The following is a 26,416-nucleotide window of genomic DNA, read 5'->3' as shown; positions in this document are numbered from 1 at the left end:
AAAGGTTATAAAACTTGGCTAATTCTCTGTAAATAAATAAATCAATTCTAATTTCAGGAAGACAACCTTTCATTATAAAAAAGAAACATTTTCAGTCAAAATCTAATCAAACCCAGCTTTAAATTCTTAGAATTAACAGCGATTTATTTATTTATAAACATAATTTTATATTAAAATAATTTATTAAAAAATAATAATTAAAAATTGAATTGTTATAAATGATTTAAAATTCTTGTTATAAAACTATACAAAAATTTGTTTCTGATGCTGGAATTGTTTCAACAATTTTTAAATTAGTAAACTGATTGTTTTACTTCTAAATTCAAGGTCAGAAAAAACCATTAAACTTAGAATTCAAACAATAAATTTAATAATTTAAATATATTTTCTGAAATTGTTACTGTATATTATGTAAGAAAATTTAATGATAAAAAAGTGTTACATAACATGTATTTATTTATTATTAATTTTAAACAATTGAGTAACTTGTCCATTTACTTTTACTTAAAATAATAAATATGAAACAAAATGCAAAGTACTTCTAACTTCAATTGTTTTTTTAATTTCTATACTTTTGAAAGCAACCAAAAGGAATGTTATGAATTTTACTTTCATTAAGAAGTGAAGATTAATAAGATTATCTTCTTTTATATTCATTGTTTCAATGAATATAAAAGAAGATAATCCAGATAAATGAAATTTTGATGCTAAAATAATCATATAAGAATCATATTGCAAATTGATATAAGTATATATGTATAAAGAACAGTATATAGGATATCTGTATGTTATGTAAAGAATAGTGTTACCACCCGTCCAGTTTTCACCCGGACAGTCTGGGAATTGACTCACTGTCTGGGTGAACTATTAATTTTGTCTGGGAATTTCGTAGAAATTGTGAAATTACAATGAAACAAAGTTCTTGCAAATATTTTTACAAATTTACACTATTTTAACAGTGAAAGAACGCACACTCACTGAAACTCTTCTGCAATTCTGCCATGTCGGTTAGTCTCTTTACGCCAACGTGTGGCGTGCAACCTGTCGACCTTTTTTTTTTTGTTTTTTGCATGTACGATCGTACACATCTCTCCAATATCCAATAGAGCAAAGTCATCTGTACCTGTTCTTTCCTAATTTAGATTACTCCTACGCAAGTCCCTAGTCCCTAACTGTAACTGATTTAGAAACGCCATGCACGTTATTCTTCGCATTGTAAAATGACATTGCGCATGCATCAGGAACTTCTGTTCAAACAAACCTGACCTGCTGTCCAGGTCAGTAATTTTCAAATGGTGGCAACACTAGTAAAGAATTGCAAGAATTTATTTTGAAAGTATATAAAATTACACAACAATTAAACCTATAGTATTTTATAGAGCAACTCAGCTTTATTCTATTAATTTTAGAAGTGCAATGCTCATTTGTAGCTCTGCAATGACACACACATTAATGCCAAATATTCTGTGTATGTTCTTCATTATCCAACATTACATGAGAGATAAACAGTTAAATTTAATCTTTTGGAAAACCTGATGGAAATAAATTGAAGGAGAAGATAATAGCAATCAAGAAAGAAATCTCTTTTACTGATCTATTGTTTAGGCAATTATTTATCTAGAAATATCATCTCTTCTTTGTAAAGAGTAGGTATTTACAAGAAGTTTTTCAGTTGACTAGTCTAGTATATCAAACGTCATTGGTGTGCCTAAATGTTTTTACAAATACAACTTATATTGACAATTCTGTTGACAAATAAAACTAATTACTCTATAAAAAGGTGTAGATCTGATTGTTGGGTACTTTAAACTTTTATTTTAAAAAATTTTTGTAATTATTCATATTATTTAATGTCACTTTATATTTTTAAATATTATTTTTTTTCCCCTATTTTCCAACATTTGTCAATTCTTTTGTTAAAATTTTGTAATAAAATAATAGGATTAAAAAAATTATGCATTAACCTGTTTGTTTTCTTTATTTATTTAATATCAGAATAGAACTTAATCAACCTTTTCTGTAAGAAAATAATACATAATAGTATATGTCAGGGGTCGGCAACTTGTGGTATGCAGGACGATTTTTAGTGGCACTCTGAGTGAATAGAAAATGTAGTAAAAATTATATTTTAATTACTAATTACACATTTAAATGGAAGTCATAGTTCAACAAAGGCCATGGCACATTAAAAATGAATCTCTTGTTTGTATATTTCTATTACTGTGCATGTGTTTATGCTTTGTGTTGCCATCTACATGTTATGTAAGCGATTCCCATGTAAGAACATAATTCAATTAACAACTTAACTTCAAAATTATACATTTTTGAAGTTGATTATAACTGGACTAAGTTTGATAACATATATAATAAACTTGGTAGAATCATGTCGGCACTCGGAATAACATTATAACTTACATTCGGCATAACACTGCTGAAAGGTTGCCGATCCCTGATATATGTGATCAACATCAGTTCAGTCCAGCAATAAATATCCAATGAAATGTTCATAAAGGTTTTTGGATTCCTCCTGGATCCTACTTCAGGTTAAACTTGTACTAGAAATGGAATGCTTCAAAAGAACATCTATGGAATTCAACTTTAAATAGGCATGTGCCAGTTATGCAAGGAGAGCTTTAATGAAACTGAAATTATAACAAACCATCATAAAGTACTTGCCATGCCCATGAATATTTGCATCTCATCTTTATGCTTGATGCAATTCCCATTATGGCCACTTTAAAGACTTCTAAAAATTCAAGACCTTTATATGATCATATTGTACAGCTTATCAGGTGTGCTTGATAAATCTTAGCTTCTACATCATTTTCCAAGGCATTCTCCAATGGGATGAGATGAAAATATCACAAGCATGCCAAGCACTTTATAATGGTTTGTTATAATTTTGGATATGTCATGCACGGAGCGCTTTAACGTATTTAAAGCTGAATTTCACAGATTTTTTATTGAAAGATTCCATTTGTAGTACAAGTTTAACCTGAAGCAGGATTCAGCAGGAATCTGAAAAGATGAATATTTCCATTGAATATTCATTGATGGACTGAACTGAGGTTTTTTTGGCATGTTCTTGTGTACTGTAATGTCCAGTTTGTGACAGATTGTGTTGTTTTATGTGAGCAACTTAAATTTATCAAATCTCAGATAACAGGAAGCTGACTGAGAATGAGGAACATATTTCAATCTGAAAAATAAAAAAATTTTATAAGGATTATAATGAGCTTAGATCTGTTGTGCTAAAAAAATTCTCCACTATGTAACTACAGTATTTAGCCAAATATATAAAATATCTGAAGTTTTTTTTTTACTTTATTTCAATTATTTTATATCAGAATTTCAAAAGAATAAAGTATTAAACAATTTGAACAATTAACAATTCAATATTAAAATAAAGTAATAGATTCATCAAAAACTTTAATTACATATATAGCAGGAGGGGCCAAATTGTGTCACAATAGGAGCCATATATCACTTATCAAAAATATGCAAGAGCCACATTCTCTATTGAATTACATATTAGAGTATTACATATATATATATATTACATATTTAGAACAGTATTACATATATAAAGTTTATGTTTATAAAAAGAAATTGTTTAACTAGACTGTGAGAAAGCCACAGTAAGTCTAGAAAAGTGACTCGGGGCTTGAAAACCACAGTTTGGCCACTGTGAATATATAATATCTTTCATTCTATTCAATTACTTTTCAAAGTTCAAAATTTATCTGGCATAAACACTTACCAAGTTTCTGTATTCCAATTTCTTCGAGATCTTCCCATGCCAATTCTGTAACTCTGTCGATGGTATCGTAACCCTGTTTGCATAGTGTGTTATGATAATCTTCCAGTCTCAGTAACTGTAGCCATTCAAGTAGTGTATTCTTTTAAATATTCAAAAATGTTTAATTTAGAAATAAAAGATTAATTGTATTTATTTCTTTAAAGAAACATATATTTCTTGGTAAGTGCATCTAGGTAGCCCCAATGGTGGTACTTCCAAGACTATGGTGTTTAATTATTTAGCCCACGTGACTATGTTGGCTTCAAGTAGACCACTTAACTGTCCATGGAGTACTTGATGTTATATAGTTTTAGGAGGGTGTGGGGCTCGCCCCACCTGGGCGCCGAGCTGCAAATGATAGCGAGCACTGAGGCACAGGTCTACATGCTTCGCATGTAGAATAGGCAGTAGACTGATACATGTTAAAAACTAACCTTCCTGCCATAGAGGCTACCTAAGTGCACTTTTACCTATTTTTCTGATGTAAAATATTAATAACTTAAAAATATTTAAGATCTTAGATATAGAAGTAAGGATTGAAGATTGTAAGACAATTTTAACAGTTTAATTAAGATCTACAATACTTTTTATTTGAATACGAGAGATAACACTTATTACTTTATATAGATGACCTGATGGGCTAAATGGTTAAGGCATCAACCTATACTCTGGGGGACCTGAAATGAATCTGAGTCAGTGCTGTAACTAGGCAAGTGCAAAAAGTGCACCTGCACAGGGCCCACTTGGAAGGGGTCCCAAAATGCATGTATTTGTTTTATTATTTTCTCAAACCTAATTAATTATGGGGCCTAAATGCAATTCTTGCACAGGGCACAGGAATGGCTAGTTACGGCACTGAGTGGTTGATAAACCACAGAAATTTTTCATGGGTGATCTATTCCAGATACATCAGTCCCCATCCCTCATCCTAAACCCCATAGTAGACCCCATTATGGGCTTGGATGAGCCACAATGAGTAGAGGAAAAAAGTCCTTTCTATAATTGTTTTATAATAATAAAAATTAAGTTTAATATTATCTATTGATAATAAAGGATATGCAAATCACATATTGGCATAGAAAAATTCCAAATAAGCTCTTGTGTGACTGCTGGATGACAGAATCAATAAAGGCTCCGGCCTGTTGCTCTGGAAGACTCGGGTTTGAGTCCGGATCCACTCATAAATTTTTATAGCCAGTTTGGCCATGATATATTGAGCCTTATCTCGTCATCCAGCATGGACAACAGAGCCTTGGTGACAAGAGAGAGAGGGTCCTTTGACACAATGGGTATGATCAAAAGACACTTTTGGTGCAAAAGAGCCAGAAACAGTCAAAAATGAAAAACAATTTGTTAATTACTTTTAAGGTAAACAATCATCTGGCTGTTTTGCATTATAAAATTACAATAATTGTTTTTAAAAGATACAATGTTTATATTCTTATTATTATTTAAAATTAATTGATTTTAATAGAGGGGGGAAAAACAGACAAGTTATTAACATTCTAAGCAAGCGATTTTCAAACTGACTTTCACGCAGGCTGTTGCAACAATCCTTCATACTTTTTTTTAACCATTATTATAACTATAAAGTATAAAATAACATAAAGTTTACCGGTTTATAGTTGGGTATTCCATCAGAAATGTTCAACTTGGCAATTTCTGCTTTGAGAGTCCTTCTATGCATAGGTTTAGTTATCCCGACCGCAGTCAGATCCTGCAGGACGTAAACATTGATAAATATTTCAAAAGTGTCGTGACATTTATAGTAAATTTAATGACTCGAGCGTACTCACTTCTGGTGTCATGCGAGACACTGTAGGCATGTCGTACCCCGCTTGTACGAAAAGAGGAACGTACTCTTCGAAATGAACACTGCTGAGCCAAGACTTTAATATTTCATTTTCCTAGAGAAAAGTTCAAGTTTTGGTTTCATCAGCATGAAATTTTAATCATTTACGTAACTTAAATTCGATTTCCTTTTTTTTTTTTTTTTACGGTAAGAGTAAGCTTAAACAGTACATTGCACCCGTAAATGAATGAACAACGTGTCAAATTCAGCTGCAATATGTCATTTTCGTTTAGGATTTATACTGAAAATTTGCGATTACGCGTTAAGAAACGAAGAAAAAATCGAAGCGAAACTTTAAAAAATGAAAGAAAATCGTAGATTTTATACGAAATATTCCAGCAATTATACGAAAAAAAAAGTCAAGAGGGAATAATGATTGTGTGCAGGGGGTAAAAAAAAAATCTAAAAAGCTGGAGATTGCGTGAAAAATCGAGTAAAATTGGCGATTGTGCACGTAAAATCGGAAAAACCCCTTCTTAGTATCGACAGAAAACTTCACTTTCGCTATCATAATTCCTACCAAAATAAGCACACAAACTATATCGATCGAACAAGAGGTCACGGCAACTTGCAGTCAACTAACTGTTAAGCAGTCGGAGCAATAACTCCCGCACGGAAACCATACATAAAACACCCTTCGATTAATTAAACCACAAAAAATTTAAAGAAATAAAACACGATAGCAACAAAACACATACAAAAAAAAAAAATAAAAGAAAAACAGTTCAACCCTCCAGTTTTTAAGGCAGCAGCTCCAAAAAACAACAACAACAAGAACGAACTTCACAAGTAAACTGTGGAATAAATGAAAAGACTAATTACATTAACCCCAAATTAATGAAAGTTTTAAGGGTTTGCGTGAAATTTAATTTTAATCATTTCTGTAATGGATTTTTCGCTAAATGGAAATAAACGCTCTCGGGAAATTCGGTATATTAAAATCGATTATGTTTATTTTTGGTGTCGTAATTAAGTTATCCGAGTGATAACCGGGATAAAAAAAAATCATCATTAACGAGGATGATTGATAAAAAAAATTCTCTTTCCTAACTCCCGGAGCCAAGAGCAGAAGGGTCAAGATCTTATAAAGAAACACTAAAGATCGTGTTTTTTTTTTAACCCCTTAGAAACAGGCTTTGGGGGGGTTTCGTGTCGAAAGAAATCTTTATGGTAATTCGAACGTAAATCGAATTATCGATGATGTATTCGAGTATTAAAATAAGGTTGAAGAATCCGATGGGGTTTTTGAAAGCCGCAGATCAATTCGGGTACCAATTTTGCAGAGAAGTTAACGCAAAGGAGTGGTAAATTTAAGCGAATTAACAGCGATGTACACGCGTAGGAAAGATAATTATGCTGCGTGTGTGTGTGTGTGTGTTTTTTTTTAGTATAAACACTCATTTCCTGGTGCCGGAGGATTCGGAAAAACACGTAGAAAACACACAAATTTTCAATTTCCTCTTTCTTCAATCGAAGTGTTTACGCGTAAGAAGACACCACGGCACATTTCTGCAATGGGAATCAATTGTTTCAAGTTGACTTCCCTCAACGATTAAATTTTCACGAGAGGAACTATTATAGGATCGGTACGCCAGCCACCCTCCGACACTAGGTCAGCACTCTTAAACAGACATTGACCCCTTACCTTCCTGTTAAAGTCGATCGCTTGTCTCTTCGACATGACGTCACGCACTTCTTCATCTAGCGAGGATTCGGTAACTTCACCCCCATTTCCACGGCGGGTCACGTGATAGGCGAGCGGTCGAGGCGAAAAACTTGCTACAGACGAGTGGCATCCGAGTGGCAATGTCTGCCTTTCCGCCCGGCTCCGTCTCGTCGCACGACGTGTCTGATTGGTCGCTTTTTACCGAATCCACCAATAGCAAAAGGGATGACGAAAAATATAACAAGGAGTTTAAAGGTGCCGAAGTGACTGGGAAAAAGAGAAGCAATCTCCCACGTCTCGCATCACTTTTCCTTATCATCCCAACGTTTAAATCATCCCGAGATGTTAAAAGTTCTCTGGAATTTATTTCTTTTTTTTTTTTACATCTACAAACGCTATTCTTTATGGAAATGTTTGTGTTGTGGAAGGATAATGCGCACCCTAAATTTACAACAGGTTCTAGAAAAGAAAAAAAAAAAAAGAACAAAAGAGCACCCTACTCACTGGTAGATTGTAGACTAGCATCTCTGCAACGTTAACGCAGTCTTCAACGTTCGTGTTTAAAACTTGGCCTGATTCCGAATTTTGAGCAGATATTCTGGGCGGATTCTGTAAAGAATTAAACAATATTCTTAAGTATTTCTCTTCTTTCCGTATCAAATTACTCCATTTTAATGTAAAACAACGGGGCATTCGGAAGGATACAATCAACATAAACCGGAAACACTAGCAATTTCCTGGCTTATTTAATTATTAAAGTGGTTTAAAATTTTAAATATTCTTCAGAAATTTATGTTTGTAAGTGCTTCTACTTTGTGTAATTTGAGTCAAGTGTTTGCATACCAAGCTTTTAAGTATCTTAAATAATTAATTCGTTACGAAATATTTAAATTTTTGAAGGTTATCTTTAATCAATGCGTAATTTTTATGTTATTTCTCCCTTATAATAATGTTTCCGAACATTTTTTAGTTGCTCACTCCGTATTCCCTTTTGGGCAGGGCCAGATTTGTACGTAAGCCAAACAAGCTGCAGCTAAGGGCCTCGAGTTACGAGTCTAGCTTAGGGCCTCACATTTTTACGTTTTATTATTTAGCAGAGAAGGGCCTGTTAGATATTATACCTTAGGGTCACCATGCTTATCGGATACTTAAAGGCATCTTTGGGATGTTGCAAGTGTGTAATTCGATCCTTCTCCACTCTCAATCCGTTGATAAATATTAAAGTAAATTAATTATTGATTTTATTTTTTAAATGCTAAAAAATCCTCCAAATTTCTAGTGTATTTTTACGTAATATTGAATGCAGAAATATCTGCAGTTACATAATTTCACATTAGTAACGTATACAGTAACTTAGAATCACCCAGCAATATACAATACAATAACCTTCTGAGATACACGTAACAATAGTCGAGTAACATATAATTTCTATCCAAATTGGTAGTTAAGGGAACGAGAAAACACAAATAACACATGATGAGACACGAGTTGTGTACATTTTTAACGGTAAATGTGAAGAATTTTCATCACTTTCGTGTAACAAATACAGCAAATTAGAAGGGAAAGGAGAGGGTACCTTAATTTCGGAGCAAGTTATCGAGCATCTCCCACTATCCACACTGGCAGTGCTGTGTCGAGATAAACATCCCACGCTACTCCCTCCGGGACTTTCACGTCCAGGGCTCGCTTCTACTTCGATCCCTTGATCTTCCATCTGTGATTCAACTAATACAACACAATACAATTTTTAAAACGATCTATTATTTTTTTAAATACAGATGTAACACACAAAAGATCAAATACCTGAAGAAAGAAGAGTTGCATGCGTCGAAGAGGGAGTTGCATCCACTTGAATGAGATTCTACAATTAAAAAATAAAAAAAACACAGACGGAATTTTGTTTAAATAACAGAATTTTACACGAAATTCCGAATTAAAAATGGCGCCTACTTCAACGTTGATACTGGCACATATTCTTCCATAATCGGTTTCATCTGTAAGTTAAATAAGTCGAGATGAATAAATGGCGGTTTGGAGTAAATAAATGGTTTGTTTTCTATGAAAAAATAAGGAAGAAAAATGTCGAAACTGTACGACTTTATTTCTTATATTAATAGTAATATCTACAATTTATTTTTGATGGATAGTCGATGGAGAATGGAGCGCATAAATCACTCGAACCAAATCGTTAACTCAGCAAGACCAGTGATAGATTTACTACATCCCATAGCAAGAAATGCAATTCCAGCTGCGACCTTCCAGCATTTACTGATTGAAAATGTTTGTTGTGTGGCCCAGTCGAAAAAATATATATAAATATATCTTCTCTGCCTTTCATTTTACACTCGACTTCTTGAGTTCGCGTGTTCCAGTTTTAAAGAAAATCTCTTCCTTAAAACTTCCTCCACACAATAGAAAATATATTCATTTTTCGATTATTAAAGAAGAGATTTTTTCCTTAAAAGATATTCAAAGAAAGTGAGAAAATTCCAGAAATTTATTTTAATGTATTCTTGCATCGGAATTGAAAAATGCCAAGACTTTTATGAGGTGTCCTTCGATGAACACGCTTCAGAAAACACAGAAATTGAGTCGAAGAGGGAGAAAATTACAATAAAAATTACACAATTATATGCCAATAAACTGGAAGAATACAAGGCGAGAGTGTGTTTTCGGTTATAAATTACGTCACAGAGCCGGCCAGCGGGTTACTACATTCGATCAAGACAGTGGTAAATCTATAGTGTCCCGCTGACCAATTGTAGTAATTCCACTCTGAGTAATATAATTTACGATGGTAGAAAGAGAGAGAGAGAGAGAGAGATGGAAAAATTTGCCAATCGACAAAACCGAAATTATGGTTTCGAATCATTAAACTATGAAATATAAAGGAGATAACTTACCGACGGATTGATTATTTGATTGATTGTGAGGATTGGTAGAGATGAATCGATTCGCAATCCCAGGCACAATTGGTGGGGTGACTTTTTTAATGGTCGACTTTAACGTCCCGGTTTTTTGGTTTCCCCCGACTGTAAACAAATTCTATTATTATTATATAAAATATTCTAAATAATTTACGCTCTTACATACAGAACGTACGTTAAAAAAAAAAACGAATAGAATCCCTTCGAATTGATTTTTTCAATGGTTTAATATCGTAGTTTTTTTAAAAAATAATTTTAATATAATAAGAAAACGCGGTTAACCGACTTTTCGGCCAATCTGTGTACATTATATCATCCCGTATATAAGGGTGGCCCAGAATTCCGTTAACTCTGTTTCTTTTTTTTTTTTATCTTGGGAATAAAAATTGTACAAAATTTTAGTTCTTATTATGGTTAACTGACTTTTGGAGTATTTATATGATTAATTTACGCTATGAATTTATAATTTATATTTTAATCGGGGGGATGGTTTTACTATTTTTAACTGTGAGCTGTAATAAGGACGAATACAAGTTCTTTGTATTCGTGGTAAGGCCGACTTTTTTGGCATTGTATACACTGGTTTTGATTGTAGATTACAGCAGAATATTAATTTTTGGTATATCTTAAAAAAAATTTGCTCGTTTTAGAAACTGAAATGGAGAAAAGACAAATACGGGATGTCTCCAAGGTCGATTATTGTTAAGATTATTGGTGAAATGAGGTAAAGCAACACAAGGGCCATCTGCCAAGGAAGGGGTCCGCCCGGAAGGGCTTTCTATAGAAAACTGGTACCTAATTAGACACGTGAAGACAGCGTGAAAAACTCTACGAGGGCATCTCTTTGCCAGGTGCGAACCCTCGACTAAACTACTAGCATTCAGTGGCTCAGTGTCTTATTGAATACTTCATCCATAAATTGCTGAGTTGTTTAAATACAAATAGATTAGCCGACTTTTGGGTCCCCTCACATCTTCTGTTTAATGGTTCGAAATAAACTTTTTTTTCCCCCTTTTAAGTTTGCTAAACCCGAAAATTTTAGTTTTTACGGCTTCTAGTAACAGTTTTTTTTTTTTTTAAGTGGCATCAACACACATGCAACCTGTAACTGTTTACACAACAAATCCGCTTCTAGTATATTGCAGAATAAACATTTAATACTAGAAAAGTGTATACAGAACAGAGCAGATTCTGAATAAAATATTTTACTTTATCTCTATTCCATCGGGCATTAAAACAATACGAAAATGGTGCTGACACTAAATACCGGATTTAGCCTTTAAGTGGTTCACGAAAACACCTGAAAGTGGGTTAACAAAATATAAAATTCTTTTATAATACTTTCGTTCGTTCTTATCCGATTACCAGGCATGAAAATATGTTTTGCTTTTGTTACAATACTTTTATATCCGATTAATTTATTATTGTTATAAAAATAGAACAAAAGCATGTGTTAGTTAACCTTGCATGACTCGTTATTTATAATGACACTGGCGTATATACGTCATTACTTTATATGACATTTTAACGTTTCCCAATACAATGGGATTATAATACATGTAAATATATATATATATATATATACAGAAATTTCCTCATTGTATAAGAAACTTTATGTTTCGAGTCGATGGAGGCGTGTTGCAATGGTCACAAAGTGAGTAAATTACAACGTTGTGTGACGTTAAAATATCGTCCAAAAATAATAAATTGCCCTGTAAATGTGAACATTATTAACAGGAAAATTCGATTGTTTTCGCAATTTTATTGTTGATTCTATTAATTATTATAGAGGATGATATACAAATACAGAGAAAGAAGGATGGAGCTTAGTAACATAAAGTCCCTGTGCCATATTAATTCTATTCTAAGAAGCCATTCTAAAGGCCCTATTATCTAGTATAATTTAATGGAGAATGTAGGGCCTCGTGTCGTGTCGTATTTAAATGCAGCATTTCCTATGGACACGCCGGTATCGAAAATTTCCTGACATCACACTAGGGACGGTGTAAGAAACACTACTCTAGATATCGGGAAACGTGACTCGCTCCCCAATCGACGTCTAATGGATTTTTTATTGTTCCAAAAACGGGAAAAAATTAAACTGCTGTTACGTTTCTATTGTTCGATTCCATTTCGTCTTATGTGACGATACCAAACTTTCAATACCTCCTCGTTAGGGAAAATCCCTACAATTTTTCGAAGCTGAATCATCTGGTGAACTATTTTTAGATCGCCCGATTTATAAAATATTTCGATGACGTTAACAGAAAAGTATTTTTTTTAAATTAGAATTTGCAATTTCGTGCGTTTTAAACACTTGCACACTGCACTAATTTAATTGTTCTCAACAGTTGCATTGTATTAAATCTAATTAACATTATACAGATTTTATGGAAACGAAATTCTGTATACTTTGCTATAAAACTGTGGATTATCTCCACGTATAATATAAATTTAAGTGGCGCACTTACGAGCGACTACAGTCAATTCTCGATATAACGCCCCCCCCCGAAGTAACGTCACCACCCTCTTAAAACGCCAACTTTCCAACGGATTTTCCTCAGTAAATATTTTAAAAACTTCAAAATATCTGTACGATTTTGCGTTGCATCAATACAGAATCGAAGGCGGGTCCGTCTTTCTGTTATAATTAATTCAACGAATATTCCTTTGATGATTTCTAGAATCAATTACGTAACTTATCTGAAAGACAACTTTGTTATGTTAGTTTTAGTGCCTTCTCCTTTCTAAACCGCCCGTTACTTTATAGAATTAGTGCTCTTTAATAAGGGGCAAAACGTTATTTTCTCTGGTAACAGACGTTACGACAGCCTCTCTCTACGTTATAGGCCTATAATAGAACGAACGGGCGCACGAATTGCTGTGTTTTACTGTGTTTTGTGGTGTATTCGAGACGTGTAAATGGCCTCCGAAATAGTAATTTCGCTCAATTCATCTTCGTTAAGCTACAAATCTCGTTTGCTGTCGATCGATCGAACCCGATCGATCAGCTCTTACAATCTTTATTTCTACGAATTACGCGGCTCGAAACAAATTACAGTGTTCTAAATGTAAATTAAGCAAAAAACGTTACGTTTTTCCACGTTTCTGAGCGCATATGCGCAATTTCCAGCTTCGTACCCCGATTTAAAGGATAATTGGTTCTCCTCTGAAAATGGCGTTAAATCGAGTGTGGCAATAAACTGAAACACCTCAAAACAATAGCAATGAAGTCGCGTGATGTGGCAGTAACTCGGATGCAACCGGATCAAATTTAAAGTACGTACGCGAAACACGTGCAATAATATAAATTCACTCCCCGATTTAAGTCGTAAAATAAGCGAATTAAGGAATAAATAAAGTGAAAATAAGAAGCAGAACAGCTGGATTAAGTCAAAGTAGACAGATAATATCGGGGAGAAAGGCGAGTTGCGTGTAACAAGTTCAAATTACATCTATATTTAGATGGTCAAACGACTAAGATATCGTTGAAAGTCACCAACACATACTTACTTTCAGAATATTATAAGCTAAGAGCGTGGGGTAGGGCCTCACTTTTCCTACAAAAACATTTTAGAAATTACGTTACTAAATTTACGATTTATCGCAATTTAAAAACGTTATTTAATTCACATACCCGAAACCGGATCTATTGATTTTCTCGCAATTCCTTACCGGAAGTGTGTTGTTAACCTTTTCGCATCGCGTACTGCGTGTCGCGTCGCGTCGCGTTGCCCACGCGTTATTAACGATTAACCGCACCCCTCTTGCTTTTTCGTGATCGATTTTTGATGATGACGTAGAAATTCCACATTAAATTATTATCTAATTCTTCCTATAAACTGCACACGTCTTTCCATTGTGTGTTACGCAGTCCTTGTACTTCATCTTCTTTAATTCGGGTCAATCATGCTACTTTTTTCTTTATGTTTTCTGTCTCTAAAATGTAATTTCCGCACTTCCTTCACACCCCATTTCGTCAACGTTTCTTATATTGTAATTTAAGTTTATGTATTTAAAAAAAAAAAACAAACTTGCTTGTCTATTCTTTCTTTAACCTTGATCCTCTTTAACCCGTTCTACGTTAGTGCTGTTATTCATATTGATAACTTCATTCACCCCCTTCTGTGGCTCATACCCCGAATCTAAAGTCTAGATTGTTGCTTCTTAGTACAAAAACACTACTCAAAACTGCAATTATTTTCGAATTTTCCTGCTTTAAGTGTAGAATTACAGCACCGAATTTGCATGTAAGCTAAATAAGATGCAAGGGATGTATTGAGTCTATATGTTAGGACCTCACGTTTTCAGAGGGTAACGGGGGCCTTGGAGAAAATACATATCAGGGGAATTTACAGCAATAAGAATATAAACGAGAAAAACGTTGTAAAGGGACCCTAATTCCTCTGAACTTGGGGCAATTCGTTCTTCCCCTCTGAGTGCCCACACAGTGGAGAGGAAGGGCCTGTTATATGTTATACCTTAAGGCCACAACCCTGCTCATCTACCTTAATCTTATAAATCTACAAATGCTTTTTCTTTTAATTAATAACTAAAATAATATGTCATTTAATACCTTATAATCATTAATTAAGATTCTATGCGTGCAGAGCCTCCACCCACAAAGTTTTTCTATTTATATACCTCTACAAGTAGAATTTCTAGTCTGAGCCACCATAAAGTAAAGCCCTAACTATATGAATATTTGTTAAAAATGGGGCCTTAAAAGAATACTTCCTCGTATGAAAATACGCGGATAGAAACGGAAATATTTGTACACTCGCGTGCTGTTTCGTGTCAAGTATCTATCAAACGTTTGCCTTCGGGGGGGGTGAGAAGTATCACGTGAATATTCTTCGTAACATGAATGTAATTCAAATGAATTCGAATAAACACAGATTGATACATACCTATATTAAGACCTGCTGGGGCCTCTAACACAGAAGATCGGGCCTCCATCGTATACTAATAATGTTAAATTGTAGTTATGGAATTATTTATAAATTATGATAAGATAATTTTACTGTTGTATTTTTTTTCCAATTTTGGAAAACTCCTCGAGCCTCGGGTGCTTAGGCATTTGCCTCACGTGCCTACTGGGTAATCTGGCACGCCATCAATCAATATCTCGATATTTACTTTTCACATTAACAATACTTTTCTTATAAATATTGTGTCTTATGGCAAAATATAAAAGAATATATGAGTAATTTGTAAATAAGTGACGTGGGAAAGAAAGAAAAATTTCTAAGTTTCTCTTAACTAATTGTAAATATAAATATAAATTCTTAAGAAACCCGTAAGCCCACCTGTAAATAGCGGACATTTTTCAGGAACCATTTTTTTGAACAAAAAAAAAGTGTATACAAAATAATAACCTCCAAACAACGGCCACTGACTGAAACAATTAAAAAAAATGGCGGCGTTTGGGTGGTGTGACTGTATATTAATGTTTTTACAGTGGCCTGTACAATAAAGTTTCCACATCAAACGAATTCGTACCATTAATATTACGAATTGCCCACAAGGCACACGAGGCAACGTCCAAGGACCCGGGTCTCGGGAGTCCAGAAGTTGGAAAAAAATAAAGCAATTTTACCGTTTCAATTCTATGTAATAATTTATAATTCTTCAGTTAAAATTAGACGTTATTAGTTTGTAATATGAAATTATGTAGAGGACAGCCACCAATCTTCTGTGCCTACGGACCTCCGAAGGCCTTAATCCGCCACTGCTTATTCTTACAACACGAAACCATAGTTTAGTTTAAACATTTCACACGAATTAATAGAATTATTTAAGATACTTCTGTTGTTCTTCCTACCAAAAACCTGCGAGCGAGCGCCATCTTGATTTTCGAAATTGAGAACACTTCTGCGTAATGTTACTAAAACACTACTTTAAAAAAAAGGGGATACCAAATACTAAAAAAAATTAGTGAAGAACGTTCACAAATTCCTGAAATTACTACTTTAATTAATAACACAGCTGGGACAGAGTAAAAAATTCCGAACAGCAGTCATAATTAGGGGGATAAGTACATTCCACTCCTGTTTGGAGTGACGATAAGGCCACAACTTAGTAAAATGTGTCCTAAAAAAACTGCTCGATAAGGATCGGAGCAGAGAGGGAGACTTAGAGAAAAAAATAAACAACTACGTCTAGAAAACTTCCGATTAATACAGAGCAGTAAACAGAATTATATTTTGTAGAAGTATTTAATTGCGTGACGCGCGCTCTCATTTGAGCGCCATATTATAGAAGAAAGCGCTCAAATCTTTGGATTGACAAATGATCTAACACCAAATCTAATCCTTGCGTACTTTTTATTTACTGTAATACGAAAGCTTAACGTAACACAGAAGTAAAACAACATAACATAAATTGGTTTACCATTATCGATGCCCTGAAATGCGTTAATTAAGACGCGTTCAGATGGGCATTTCTTAAGCAAGTGGTCATACGATTAGCCAATCAAATATCGAATTTTTACAATCCTTTCCCCGTATAAAATGGGATAATTATGTTCTAAATTTTCAACGAACTTTCCTCCATTTTTTCCTCTTGTAGTTCTTGTGTTCGCGCGGAATTATGGGACGATTTTGATTGGTTGAACGTGATTCTTCCGTGTAAATCGACTCTAGATCGATTCAAAAGTAATGACGTTGTTACCCCTGAAATGGCTTCCTATAACAACGTCACGTTCCGTGTGCCTGCCTGAAATTTCTATACAATGAAAGAATACTTTGAGAGTAACTAAATTGTTGTTTAAAAGCATATTTGAAAATGATACAGCATTCAAATAAGACTATACTTAACCTGACATATACATCATGTCGAGATTCTCTATACAATACTTTGAATGGAGATATTTTTCACCCGTTACACTCGTTTAATTCCCTTTTAATAACTTTTAACTCAGAAAAATGAAGAAAGATCATTACTTTTCTTAAAAAAACACGTACTTTTATGCAGCTGCAATTCAGCATCTGTTACGTTGAATTCTAACGAAGGGTTTCGTAACTTTGTTCCTTAATTAGTTTGCATATAATTGAAAAATACGCTTGAATCTAACTTGTACATTATTATTCTACACTGAATTATACAATCCGACAGTAATAATGCACATTCGAGAGGATAACAATTCGAAATGGCTAGTAGAAAAGGTTGTCACGAGTCGACCATAATATGCAAATTAGTGTAAATATTCTCATTAAATTTGATTGTTAAATCAACGCAACGTGTTGAACTTTGATTAATGCTAAGATATAAAATGATCCAAACAGAAATTAAACTGTGTTCTTTATGAATATCATTAAAATATCCATATATTATTTCTAAATAACGCAAAGGATATACAATATATTTTCGATATGTGTTTGCATTGTAAATCTTAATCTTTCCATATGTAATTTACTTGTTTGTTGTCGGTCGTGTTTCTTCATCGATAATACAGTCCAACCTCCAAATAACGGCCATTTTTATGGGTCTGGTCATTGGCCGTTGTTCAGAGGTTTGGCTGTATTTAAGATATACTAGAAGACTGAAAAAAATTCAAATTTGTGCACAGAATGGATGCCAAGAGCCTATATTACAAAACTATCCGGGACGGCTTCGATCTTGGATCCATGCATTTTAAATACATGAAAATTTATTAAATAAATTTAAAAAATTTATGGTGTTATTTCAAAAATAAACGTTTAAATATCATTTGTAAATTATCTTCTAGTACATCTTACGGTCAAACCTCTGAACAACGGCCACCGACAGAAACAAAACATGGCCGTTGTTTAAAGGTTCGATTGTATTATCGCTGAAGAAACACGATCGACAACAAACAAGTAAATTACATGCGATGATATGTTAAAACCGGCTTTCAAATCTTACAAAAATGCCCATTTTCTTCTTTATAGTCACGAGAAAAATGCCTTACATTATAAAGACATCTTTTTTTTTCTGTTTCAGAAATCGCTTTATGTCCTTTACAGATCTATTAACCGGTTCTTTTACATTAAAGAACCATCAATTAAATTTTGTAAAGTTAAACATTTATATATTGTAATTTATTCCAATATATGCATCATATTTACTTACTCTAGGAGTAAGGAGTAAGGAGTAATTCCTATTCTTAGAGTGGCATGGTGGATAAAATCATTAAACACAAGTTTGTCGCGGATTCGCGTCTGGTCAACTTCCAGCCACGAGGTTTTTTTTTCACGTAAATAGGGGCCAGTTTCCCATTGAAAATCCTCCCTGAAGGCACACTCCTTGGCAGAGGGCTTGACTGTTACGTTGCCTTATTCCATCAATCCAATCCTTATTCTTAGATTAAGGAATAATATAGTTAATGGTATTTAAAAAAAAAAAAAAAAATTGATGATGGCCAAAGCGATTTTGCACAAGCCAATCGTTGTAGGGTACTCAGGATATTTCTTGGGGCCGGATATGTCGGGTACACGACTAGTTGGGCCTAGCCCAACCCACGACAGACCTGGAGAAGAGGCCCTCTTAATAAATACAAGGCAGAAAGGGTCAAAAATAATAATTATAAAATGGAAGAGACAGGAAAAAGAATGGGAATTCTTAAGAATATCCTTATGACTAATGCCTATAAAATTCGAGTTATTTTCAGAATATCCGCAATCCTGTATTCCTAGCAATGTATTATAGTAGCCTATATAGGATGGCGGATATTCTAAAAATATAAAGTTATTTTAAGAATATCTGTGATCCTATATACTATATTATATATATATTAAAAATAACAATATCTCAAGAATTTCTTATTCTTCAGAATTATATTTATCATAAAATCCAAGGAATATTACATCTTTGAACCAGTTTGATTTTTTTTATTCATTCATCTACAAATTTCGACAGAATGACACAAGAAAAATTTCTACAAATCATGAAATTCCCCTACAATTTCGTAACTTGTTGCTTACTTAACACAAAAAATTAGATATAAAATGAATAAATATCGTAGTTAATTTAGAATTAAAACAGTAAAAATATATATATGAAAATCAATAAAAATTTCGAGAACCGGTTATTAAAAAATTTATAATTCTGAACTCGTTAAGTTTATCTGAAATTTTTAAATAGCACAGAGTAGAATAATAAATGGCTGTAAAAATTAATGATTTAGTTAAAGAATAGGGAGATTTTTGAAATTTCCTGTGATTTTTTTACCGCAGAAACCCGAAATAAATTCGAAATATTCGAAACTATGACTTAGTTTCGTGTATAACACGCATATTGATACGGCGTGTACAATTATATATCTACCGCGTTAACCTGTAACAATACACGATTTAACACTTGGCCTCACCCCTTTCCGATCTTAAAAACATATTTTTTTTTAATAATTACGCTAAATATTAACCTCTCAATAACGCTCGACACTCGTAAAAAAAAACGCATATCGATATCGCTAGTCATCGGCTTTTTCATCAGCAAACATTGCACCATCTGTTGATTTTTTTCTTTTTTTGTACACTGGAGAAGTGGCATGTTAATTCCGACCTACTTAACGCGTACGCGTGTACTCGAGTACAGAGCTTAGAGGTTATAAACCGTAAAAAAAAAACCGATTTATTTAGAGTTTTTCCGTACGTAAAGACCGAAAATCATTGTCTTCTAATCGATAATACCGTAGCGTTAAATGCGGGATAATCACTTCTGTGACCTCATTTCCCCCGTCGGAACTCCGTTATAAAGTTTGGTAAATGGCTGGTACACGTTGCGGTACTAAAACGAATTTGTTTAGATCGAGTTCGAGTGTTAAGGTACTCACCCAATAGTTTCCTGGGCATTCTACACGCTCCGATATCATTAGATCTATAGGACGGATATGTACAATTGTACGGACAGGTGGCTGTACCACACGAAACCCACGTACACCCTTATCCAGCCTCGTTTTCATTTCTGGTCTGACAATTTGTCGTTCAACTTTCTCTCTCGTCATTACCTGGACCCATCCATTATGAAAGGAAAGTAGGGAAAGCAGGTACGAGCCAAGGTCAATAGGCACCCTTTTTTTTTTTTTTAAAGGGTTTCTCGTATAGCGGAACCAATTAAATCGCTCGATAACAATACTTTAAATGCGTCACACTAGAAGAAAAAAAAAAGACACGAGACGTCGCGTTAATTGGTGGAATTACGAGGATCGGGTTTTAATTAGTTCGTGTGTTTCCGAGAGGTTTTGGTTCCTGATAAATTTCATTTTATGACGTCTTTGATGGGGGGTATTGACGTTATTGAAGGATTCGAGCGTGTCAGATTGATGACACACGATACTGTACAGAAGATAGCGTGCAAGGTTACTCTTCTTCACACCATATTAGTTTGCGCTCTTCACTACTTTTCCCCTCCTTTTTTTTCGTTTTAAAAACATTAAAACACGTCTCTTAATTTTATAAGATATTATTTTATTTAACCAGTGTTAATAGAACACGAGGAGGAACCGTGAAAGGTGTGTCGCGACAAAAATAAAAAAAATAATAAAAATAAAATACTGTATATCAGTTCTATCGAGAGGCGTCACTACAATCGATTAAAGAATTTCTTTTCTTATTTTTTGATTGGTTTTTCGATTTGACGTAGCCTTCGTCTCGTTCCTTTTCCGACTAATCAACATGCGCGTATCTTAAGACGATCAAATTTAAAATATTGTCTCGCAAATCGAACAATAGATGTCGCTGTTTTAAGCGTATTGCCTTAGATTTATAATATATTTATAAATTATATATATATTGTACAGTACGTAACTTATATATAATTCAAGTAACCTAGATAAAGAATTTGTTATATGTAATCGTAGTTGGAGAATAAGGTTAACTAGACGTAATCTCGACCACACCGTAACAGGAACAGGAAGTTGACGTTTGAAGGCGAGGCTTCCGGTGTATGGCGGTAGCCATATTGAATGCTGGCAAGAAAACGTGTTTTCATTTTGTTTTGAATTTTGGACCGTCGATTGAACCATGGTAATATCGTGTAGTGCTTACGGCTGTACCAATAGATTTGTGAAACATTCTGGAATACATTTTTATCGGTAAATAGTCTAGTGCACACCTAATACTAAGTTTAAAATAGGAAATTTATACTCGTTCGGAGATAAACACGTTTAAATTTAAACGAATTTAAATCGTAAGTCATTTATACAAGAAAATATAATCCAGTTTAAGTTAAATTCGAGCTCGTTTTTGCCTCAAACAGTCATAAATTGTGGCGCATCTGGTTCTATCCAGGTTGATATGCAATGATAAAGCTAACTTTTCTAGATAATTTCGTTTGACTTCAGCTGAACTAATTATGTTAATATATTACGATTAAGTGCTATCGGAATCTTCTGTAGGAGCGGGATTGAGCGCGCCATTTTGTCCTTCAGCGGGCCTCTAAAGGGCAAAAAGACGAGATCAACTGTAGGATGCGTTCTACACCGGCCTTATAGAAGCTCTCGATGGCTCTGGTCGCAATATTAACAATATAACATTAATTTATAGGAGTAGGATTCACTAAAGAGCCCTAATTTTTTACCAGTTCGAGGAAAATTCTCAATTTCCCTATGACCTTGGCTACGACTGTTTGACTAGTTTCACGACTTAAACTCGTTTAACTTTTCTAATGTAAACGTATTGTAAAAATTCCAGTTATATCGGATCAGTTTTATCTGCACAGTTTTATGTCTTGCAGATTTCCACTGAAAAAACCTGATTTACTCAAAAAATGGGTTACTGCTGTAAGAAGGGAAAACTTTAAACCTACGAAATCGTCATCTCTTTGTAGTGAGCATTTTAAAGACACTGATTTTAAATTACGACCTGGAGCATTCACGAAAAAACTAAAAGAAGATGCAGTTCCGTCAATGTTTAGTGCTTTCCCGTCTTATTATCAACCGAGTGAAAAAAAGCCGAAAACAGCCTTTTTACACAGATCGGAAACTGTTGAAAGTAGTAATGTACAAGATAATTCAGAAGCCATACTTAACACTTCAGGAAAGTCGACATTCCCTGAATCTAATGTGATTAACGACGGTATAAGGGAAGAAAGTACGAATGAAACAAACAAAAATCAAAATGTTGATAAAATTGCTGGCAGCGCAGATAAAACTGATATAGAGCCAAGAACAAAAGATCAAGCTGTTCAAACAGTGGCGTGTGCATTACCAGTCACCGTTCAAGCTTTATGCAAGAGAATAAAATTACTGCAGCAGAAAGTGGGGCGAAGAAATTCACGAATACGTAATCTGAAACGTAGAATTCTTTGTCTAAAGGATAAAAAACTTGTGGATTCAAAACTAGAACATCCGCTACTTGATCAGTACGACCTTGCAAATGTTTCAAAGCATTGAAAAACAATAAGAAATGTAATGAGTCATCGCTATACGCTTTAAATAAAGCAATTTGCTCAAATGGGGTAGCTGTATTCTTATTAATTTAACTCTATATTCCTTTATGTCAGGTATAGCTGTAGGAAATACTACACCTGACATAAGGATTATACAGTTAAACTAATAAAGCAATTTGTTCTGAAACTCCGTTATAAACACTTCAAAACAAATATATTCTATATATATGGTATATCTTAGGAGATCACGACGTGATCATTACAGTTTTCAATGATATTGTTTGTGTGGATAAACGTTAATACAAACCTTTACTCAGCAAAGGGGAAAAGTGGGTTAATAATTTTTGCCTACTTATTTTCTATTAAACAAGTTCACTTTCTATTCCTTAAAAGTTTATTTTTTGAATTGTTTAAATGAATTCGACGTTTGTTTTTAAAACTGGGATAATTAATCATTTTATAGAGTATAATTTTATTATTCTTACTTTATAACTTTATATTTACTGTCTGCTTGCATTGTTAGCTCTGAAAAAGAAAAATATTATGATATAAACAATAAGAAACCAGAAAAGTGATATCGAGAGGTGGCTGCTTACTGTCATATACATGGTGTATATGACAGTAAGCAGCTATCTCGTAGCAGTGTATAAAAAATTCGGTAAATGTTAAAATAAGATACACAGGAATTACTTTTGTTGACCTTCAAAATACTCTCCATGAGACACAACACACTTTTGGCAATATTGATATAGTTGTGGAAACAGTTTGGAACCGCCTTAAGAACTGCTATCACATGAGCATGAAATGCAGACACATCAGCAAAACGTGATCGCTTAATGAATTCTGAGGCAAAGAAACAAAAACAACTCCGCAGGCACAAGATTGCTTTGATAAACAATTCCTGCGTTTCTGTCTTTATTTTCCCCAATCTGAAGTACAGCTTCAAGCGCTGTTGTTCTATTGCTCTTCGACGCTACCTCTCACACAGATCATGTTCAAATGACTGCGGCGGAAAGCCACTTAAAGCCATGCGTATTCCACTCTAGAAAGTACTTCTAGACATGTCCTGGATGTCGGCACCTTGTGACACGCGTTGCATTCAATGTATCCTAATATTCACCGAACTTTTCAGACATCACGCATTCAATGTGATATTGTGAGTTAGTTATGACTAATAATGTTTTATAAGCGCACTTTCTTCCTTTGCTCAATAAAGGTTCGTATGAAAGCTTATCCACAGAGCCAATACGGTTGAAATCTGTGACTTTTCCTTGTTAGTGCCGGCAAAACTGGGAAATCGATTAACCAGTTTTTAAGCAGATGTCAAACTGATTTTAATTCAGAATTGAGGTTTTATTACCGAAATTTATTAATAAAGTGCTACAGTAAATATTAGCCAGGATTCACGAACACGCATGTATCACGTATTATTTCCGCCCAAAAGTAATCAGTGTTTCGCTGATGTTGACAAAAGCTGGAGTCTTGTAATGTTACACTGAATTTCTCGGTAATAATATACCGGTTACTCTGATTAAATCTAAATCTAATTACAAAAGTTATATAATGTGATGTAAATCAAATTTATAGTAATTAGGCACGTAGAGTAGTAAACAATTGAAATCATGATCCATCGGAAAATTTTAAAATAATTTTGCTTAAAATATACAAATTAACTTATTCTTTAAAATATTGTCTTCTCTTTAAAACACTTTAAAGTCATAACTGTATTTAAAGTTTTAATCAGTAATTTATAAACGGCATCTGACATACCTTTCATTATCATTGCTGATCGTCTACGTCATCGATATTCCTTTTCGTAATAATCCTTTCAAATACTAGGTGGCGACACCGAACGCTTGATGATTGACACAGAATGGTTATAGCCGGACGGCCGAGCGGTCAAGGTGGCAGCCTACCGCTCTGGGGGACCCGGGATCTAACGCGGACGGATGAAAAAATCCCCAGGAATTTTTTGGGGGTGGCCCGTCCGGATATGTCGGGCCCCGTACCTCACCACCCGATCGCCCCATTGTGGGCATGGCGGAACCCATAATTGGCTTGCTAAAAGAGGCCCTAGGCCCACCAGTGGCCAAGCGGTCTTCGTACCCTGAACACTGGGAGTTCGGTCGTGGGTTTGCGCGTCGCTCGGACGGGCTGGCCACGTGGAGTTTTCCGGGTTTTCTCCACGTCTGTAACACCTAAATAGAGGCCAGTTTCCCTTAAAAAACCTCCCGGAAGGCATCATCCCTAGGCAGATCGCCCAAGTGTTGCGTTGCCATAAACTTAACAAACAACAACATAAAAGAGGCCTTCTTAGTGCCCACAGGGTGGAAAGAGTTTTTTAAAAAAAGACACAGAATTGTGACCGTGTTATTCTTTGTTTTGTGTCAAGATTTGTGAAGTTCGGTTGTCGAAGCTTAAAAAAATAATATATTTACTTAAGGCATATATACGGTGCAACTTAGCCGAAATGGGCCTTGCGCCAATAGAAATAAGCTAATCTTCATGCATAAACTTTAGATAATGAATGAAATACAAGCGAGATTTGTGAGATGTCTCTAAAAATTAGTGATTTATGTTTAGAAGAGAATATGGAATAAAAATAATTGAGGAATTTTAGGGGTAATCTTTCATAAGCAGTTTCTTGAATTTTAGAAATTTCAAGCGGAGGAAAATTCAAAAACAAAACTAGACATGTTTAGTTTAATGACAAACGTAACTAATTTTATGTAAGATTGCTTAAAATATACAAATTAACTTATTTTTTAAAGTATTGTATCTTCATGATCGGTAGACCTGCGTCTACCGATCATGAGGATGAGAAAGGATTAAAAAAAGAAGGCTTAAGATAAGCTAATAACCATTTGATGGAAGATTCCATTTTTAATATAATTCTGCTCGACTTTTTGATCTGCCAGAAATGTGGTAACGGTCTGGACCCTGACCAGACTTGCCAGTTATTGACTTTTTGTCTATGCCACTTTGATGTTGATCCGTCAGTGGCAGTCGCCTGATTATCTGCGACTGACTGATACTCAAGCTAATTCCTCAATTCTAGTCGTATTCTTTCGTCGAGTGAATAAAACTACTGAACATTAGTTGCGGGTTCGCGCCTATCAATGGGCCCGACTAAGTGCTTTCCGGTTTTTTTACGTGTTTAACCACTGAACAGGGGCAGTTTCCTACAGAAAGTTCCTGGGATGCACTCTCCCCCGGCAAATCGCCCCACGTTGCGTTGTCTTATTAATTCCACAATCCATTCTTATTTTATTGTTACAAATATACAATAGTGACGTTAAGCGCAAATTATTATATTATAAAACTTCAATGCAATTTTATATTTTGAAAACCAATTTGAAGAAACTTCTAAAATCGAGATTTGTAGTAATGTTGATTTATTTTTTTCATACTTTTGCTATTTTTGAAGAAAAAAGAAAACCATTTCTTCTTAAACCTTTATGGTTTTGTCTAATTTTCAGTTTTAACGCTTATATAATACAATAATAATATGCTATTTGTGATACAAGTAGAGTGCGTGACACTTCGTGTATAGTATTGCATAAGGCGACGCAACACGAGCAATCTGCCAAAGGGTGGTTCCCGGAAGATTTCTGTGGCAGACTGGTTAACCACTCGGCCATTCGCTTGTCAACATATATACAAAATAACATTATAGGTTCTAAAATCGTATACAATATTCATATTAAAAAATGGCCGGTAAAAACGTTTAGTTGTATGTCTGGCCCTCACCACCCGGCGCCCATTATAGGCCTGGGCGGAACCCACAATAGGCCCGAGTACTGATAAAACCACACAATACT

General features: G+C 34.3%; 2 protein-coding genes across 3 annotated transcripts in view; one reads left to right on the top strand and one right to left on the bottom strand.

Annotated features, from left to right (window-relative positions):
- LOC111613012 (caskin-2-like) overlaps window positions 1–20,338 on the bottom strand; it is a 35,891-nt gene extending 15,553 nt beyond the window's left edge. Inside the window, exons 1-9 of one of the 2 annotated variants that reach the window (XM_023354308.1) lie at window positions 20,041–20,338; window positions 10,221–10,349; window positions 9,268–9,311; window positions 9,121–9,178; window positions 8,894–9,042; window positions 7,822–7,926; window positions 5,596–5,706; window positions 5,415–5,516; window positions 3,761–3,899 (exon numbers count right to left, since the gene is read on the bottom strand). In XM_023354308.1, coding sequence (XP_023210076.1) covers window positions 3,761–3,899; window positions 5,415–5,516; window positions 5,596–5,706; window positions 7,822–7,926; window positions 8,894–9,042; window positions 9,121–9,178; window positions 9,268–9,311; window positions 10,221–10,349; window positions 20,041–20,059 — 856 coding nt within the window. In that variant the 5' untranslated portion in view covers window positions 20,060–20,338. Of the gene's footprint in view, window positions 1–3,760; window positions 3,900–5,414; window positions 5,517–5,595; window positions 5,707–7,821; window positions 7,927–8,893; window positions 9,043–9,120; window positions 9,179–9,267; window positions 9,374–10,220; window positions 10,350–20,040 lie in introns of those variants that run through there. The other variant, XM_023354309.1, reaches the window with a different exon arrangement.
- Window positions 20,339–20,863: 525 nt separating this feature from the next.
- LOC111613022 (THAP domain-containing protein 4-like) lies at window positions 20,864–22,831 on the top strand. Its single transcript, XM_023354323.1, has 2 exons — window positions 20,864–21,300; window positions 21,942–22,831. The coding sequence occupies exons 1-2, from the start codon at window positions 21,230–21,232 to the stop codon at window positions 22,597–22,599; spliced, it is 729 nt and encodes a 242-aa protein (XP_023210091.1). The 5' UTR covers window positions 20,864–21,229; the 3' UTR covers window positions 22,600–22,831.
- Window positions 22,832–26,416: the final 3,585 nt, after the last annotated feature.

Source organism: Centruroides sculpturatus, unplaced genomic scaffold, assembly GCF_000671375.1.
Source record: "Centruroides sculpturatus isolate CEXI.00-Female unplaced genomic scaffold, Cexi_2.0 scaffold1389, whole genome shotgun sequence".
NCBI classification, from domain to species: Eukaryota; Metazoa; Arthropoda; class Arachnida; order Scorpiones; family Buthidae; genus Centruroides; species Centruroides sculpturatus.
Note: the sequence above shows the minus strand (reverse complement) of the source record. Positions and strands in the feature narration are given on the sequence as shown.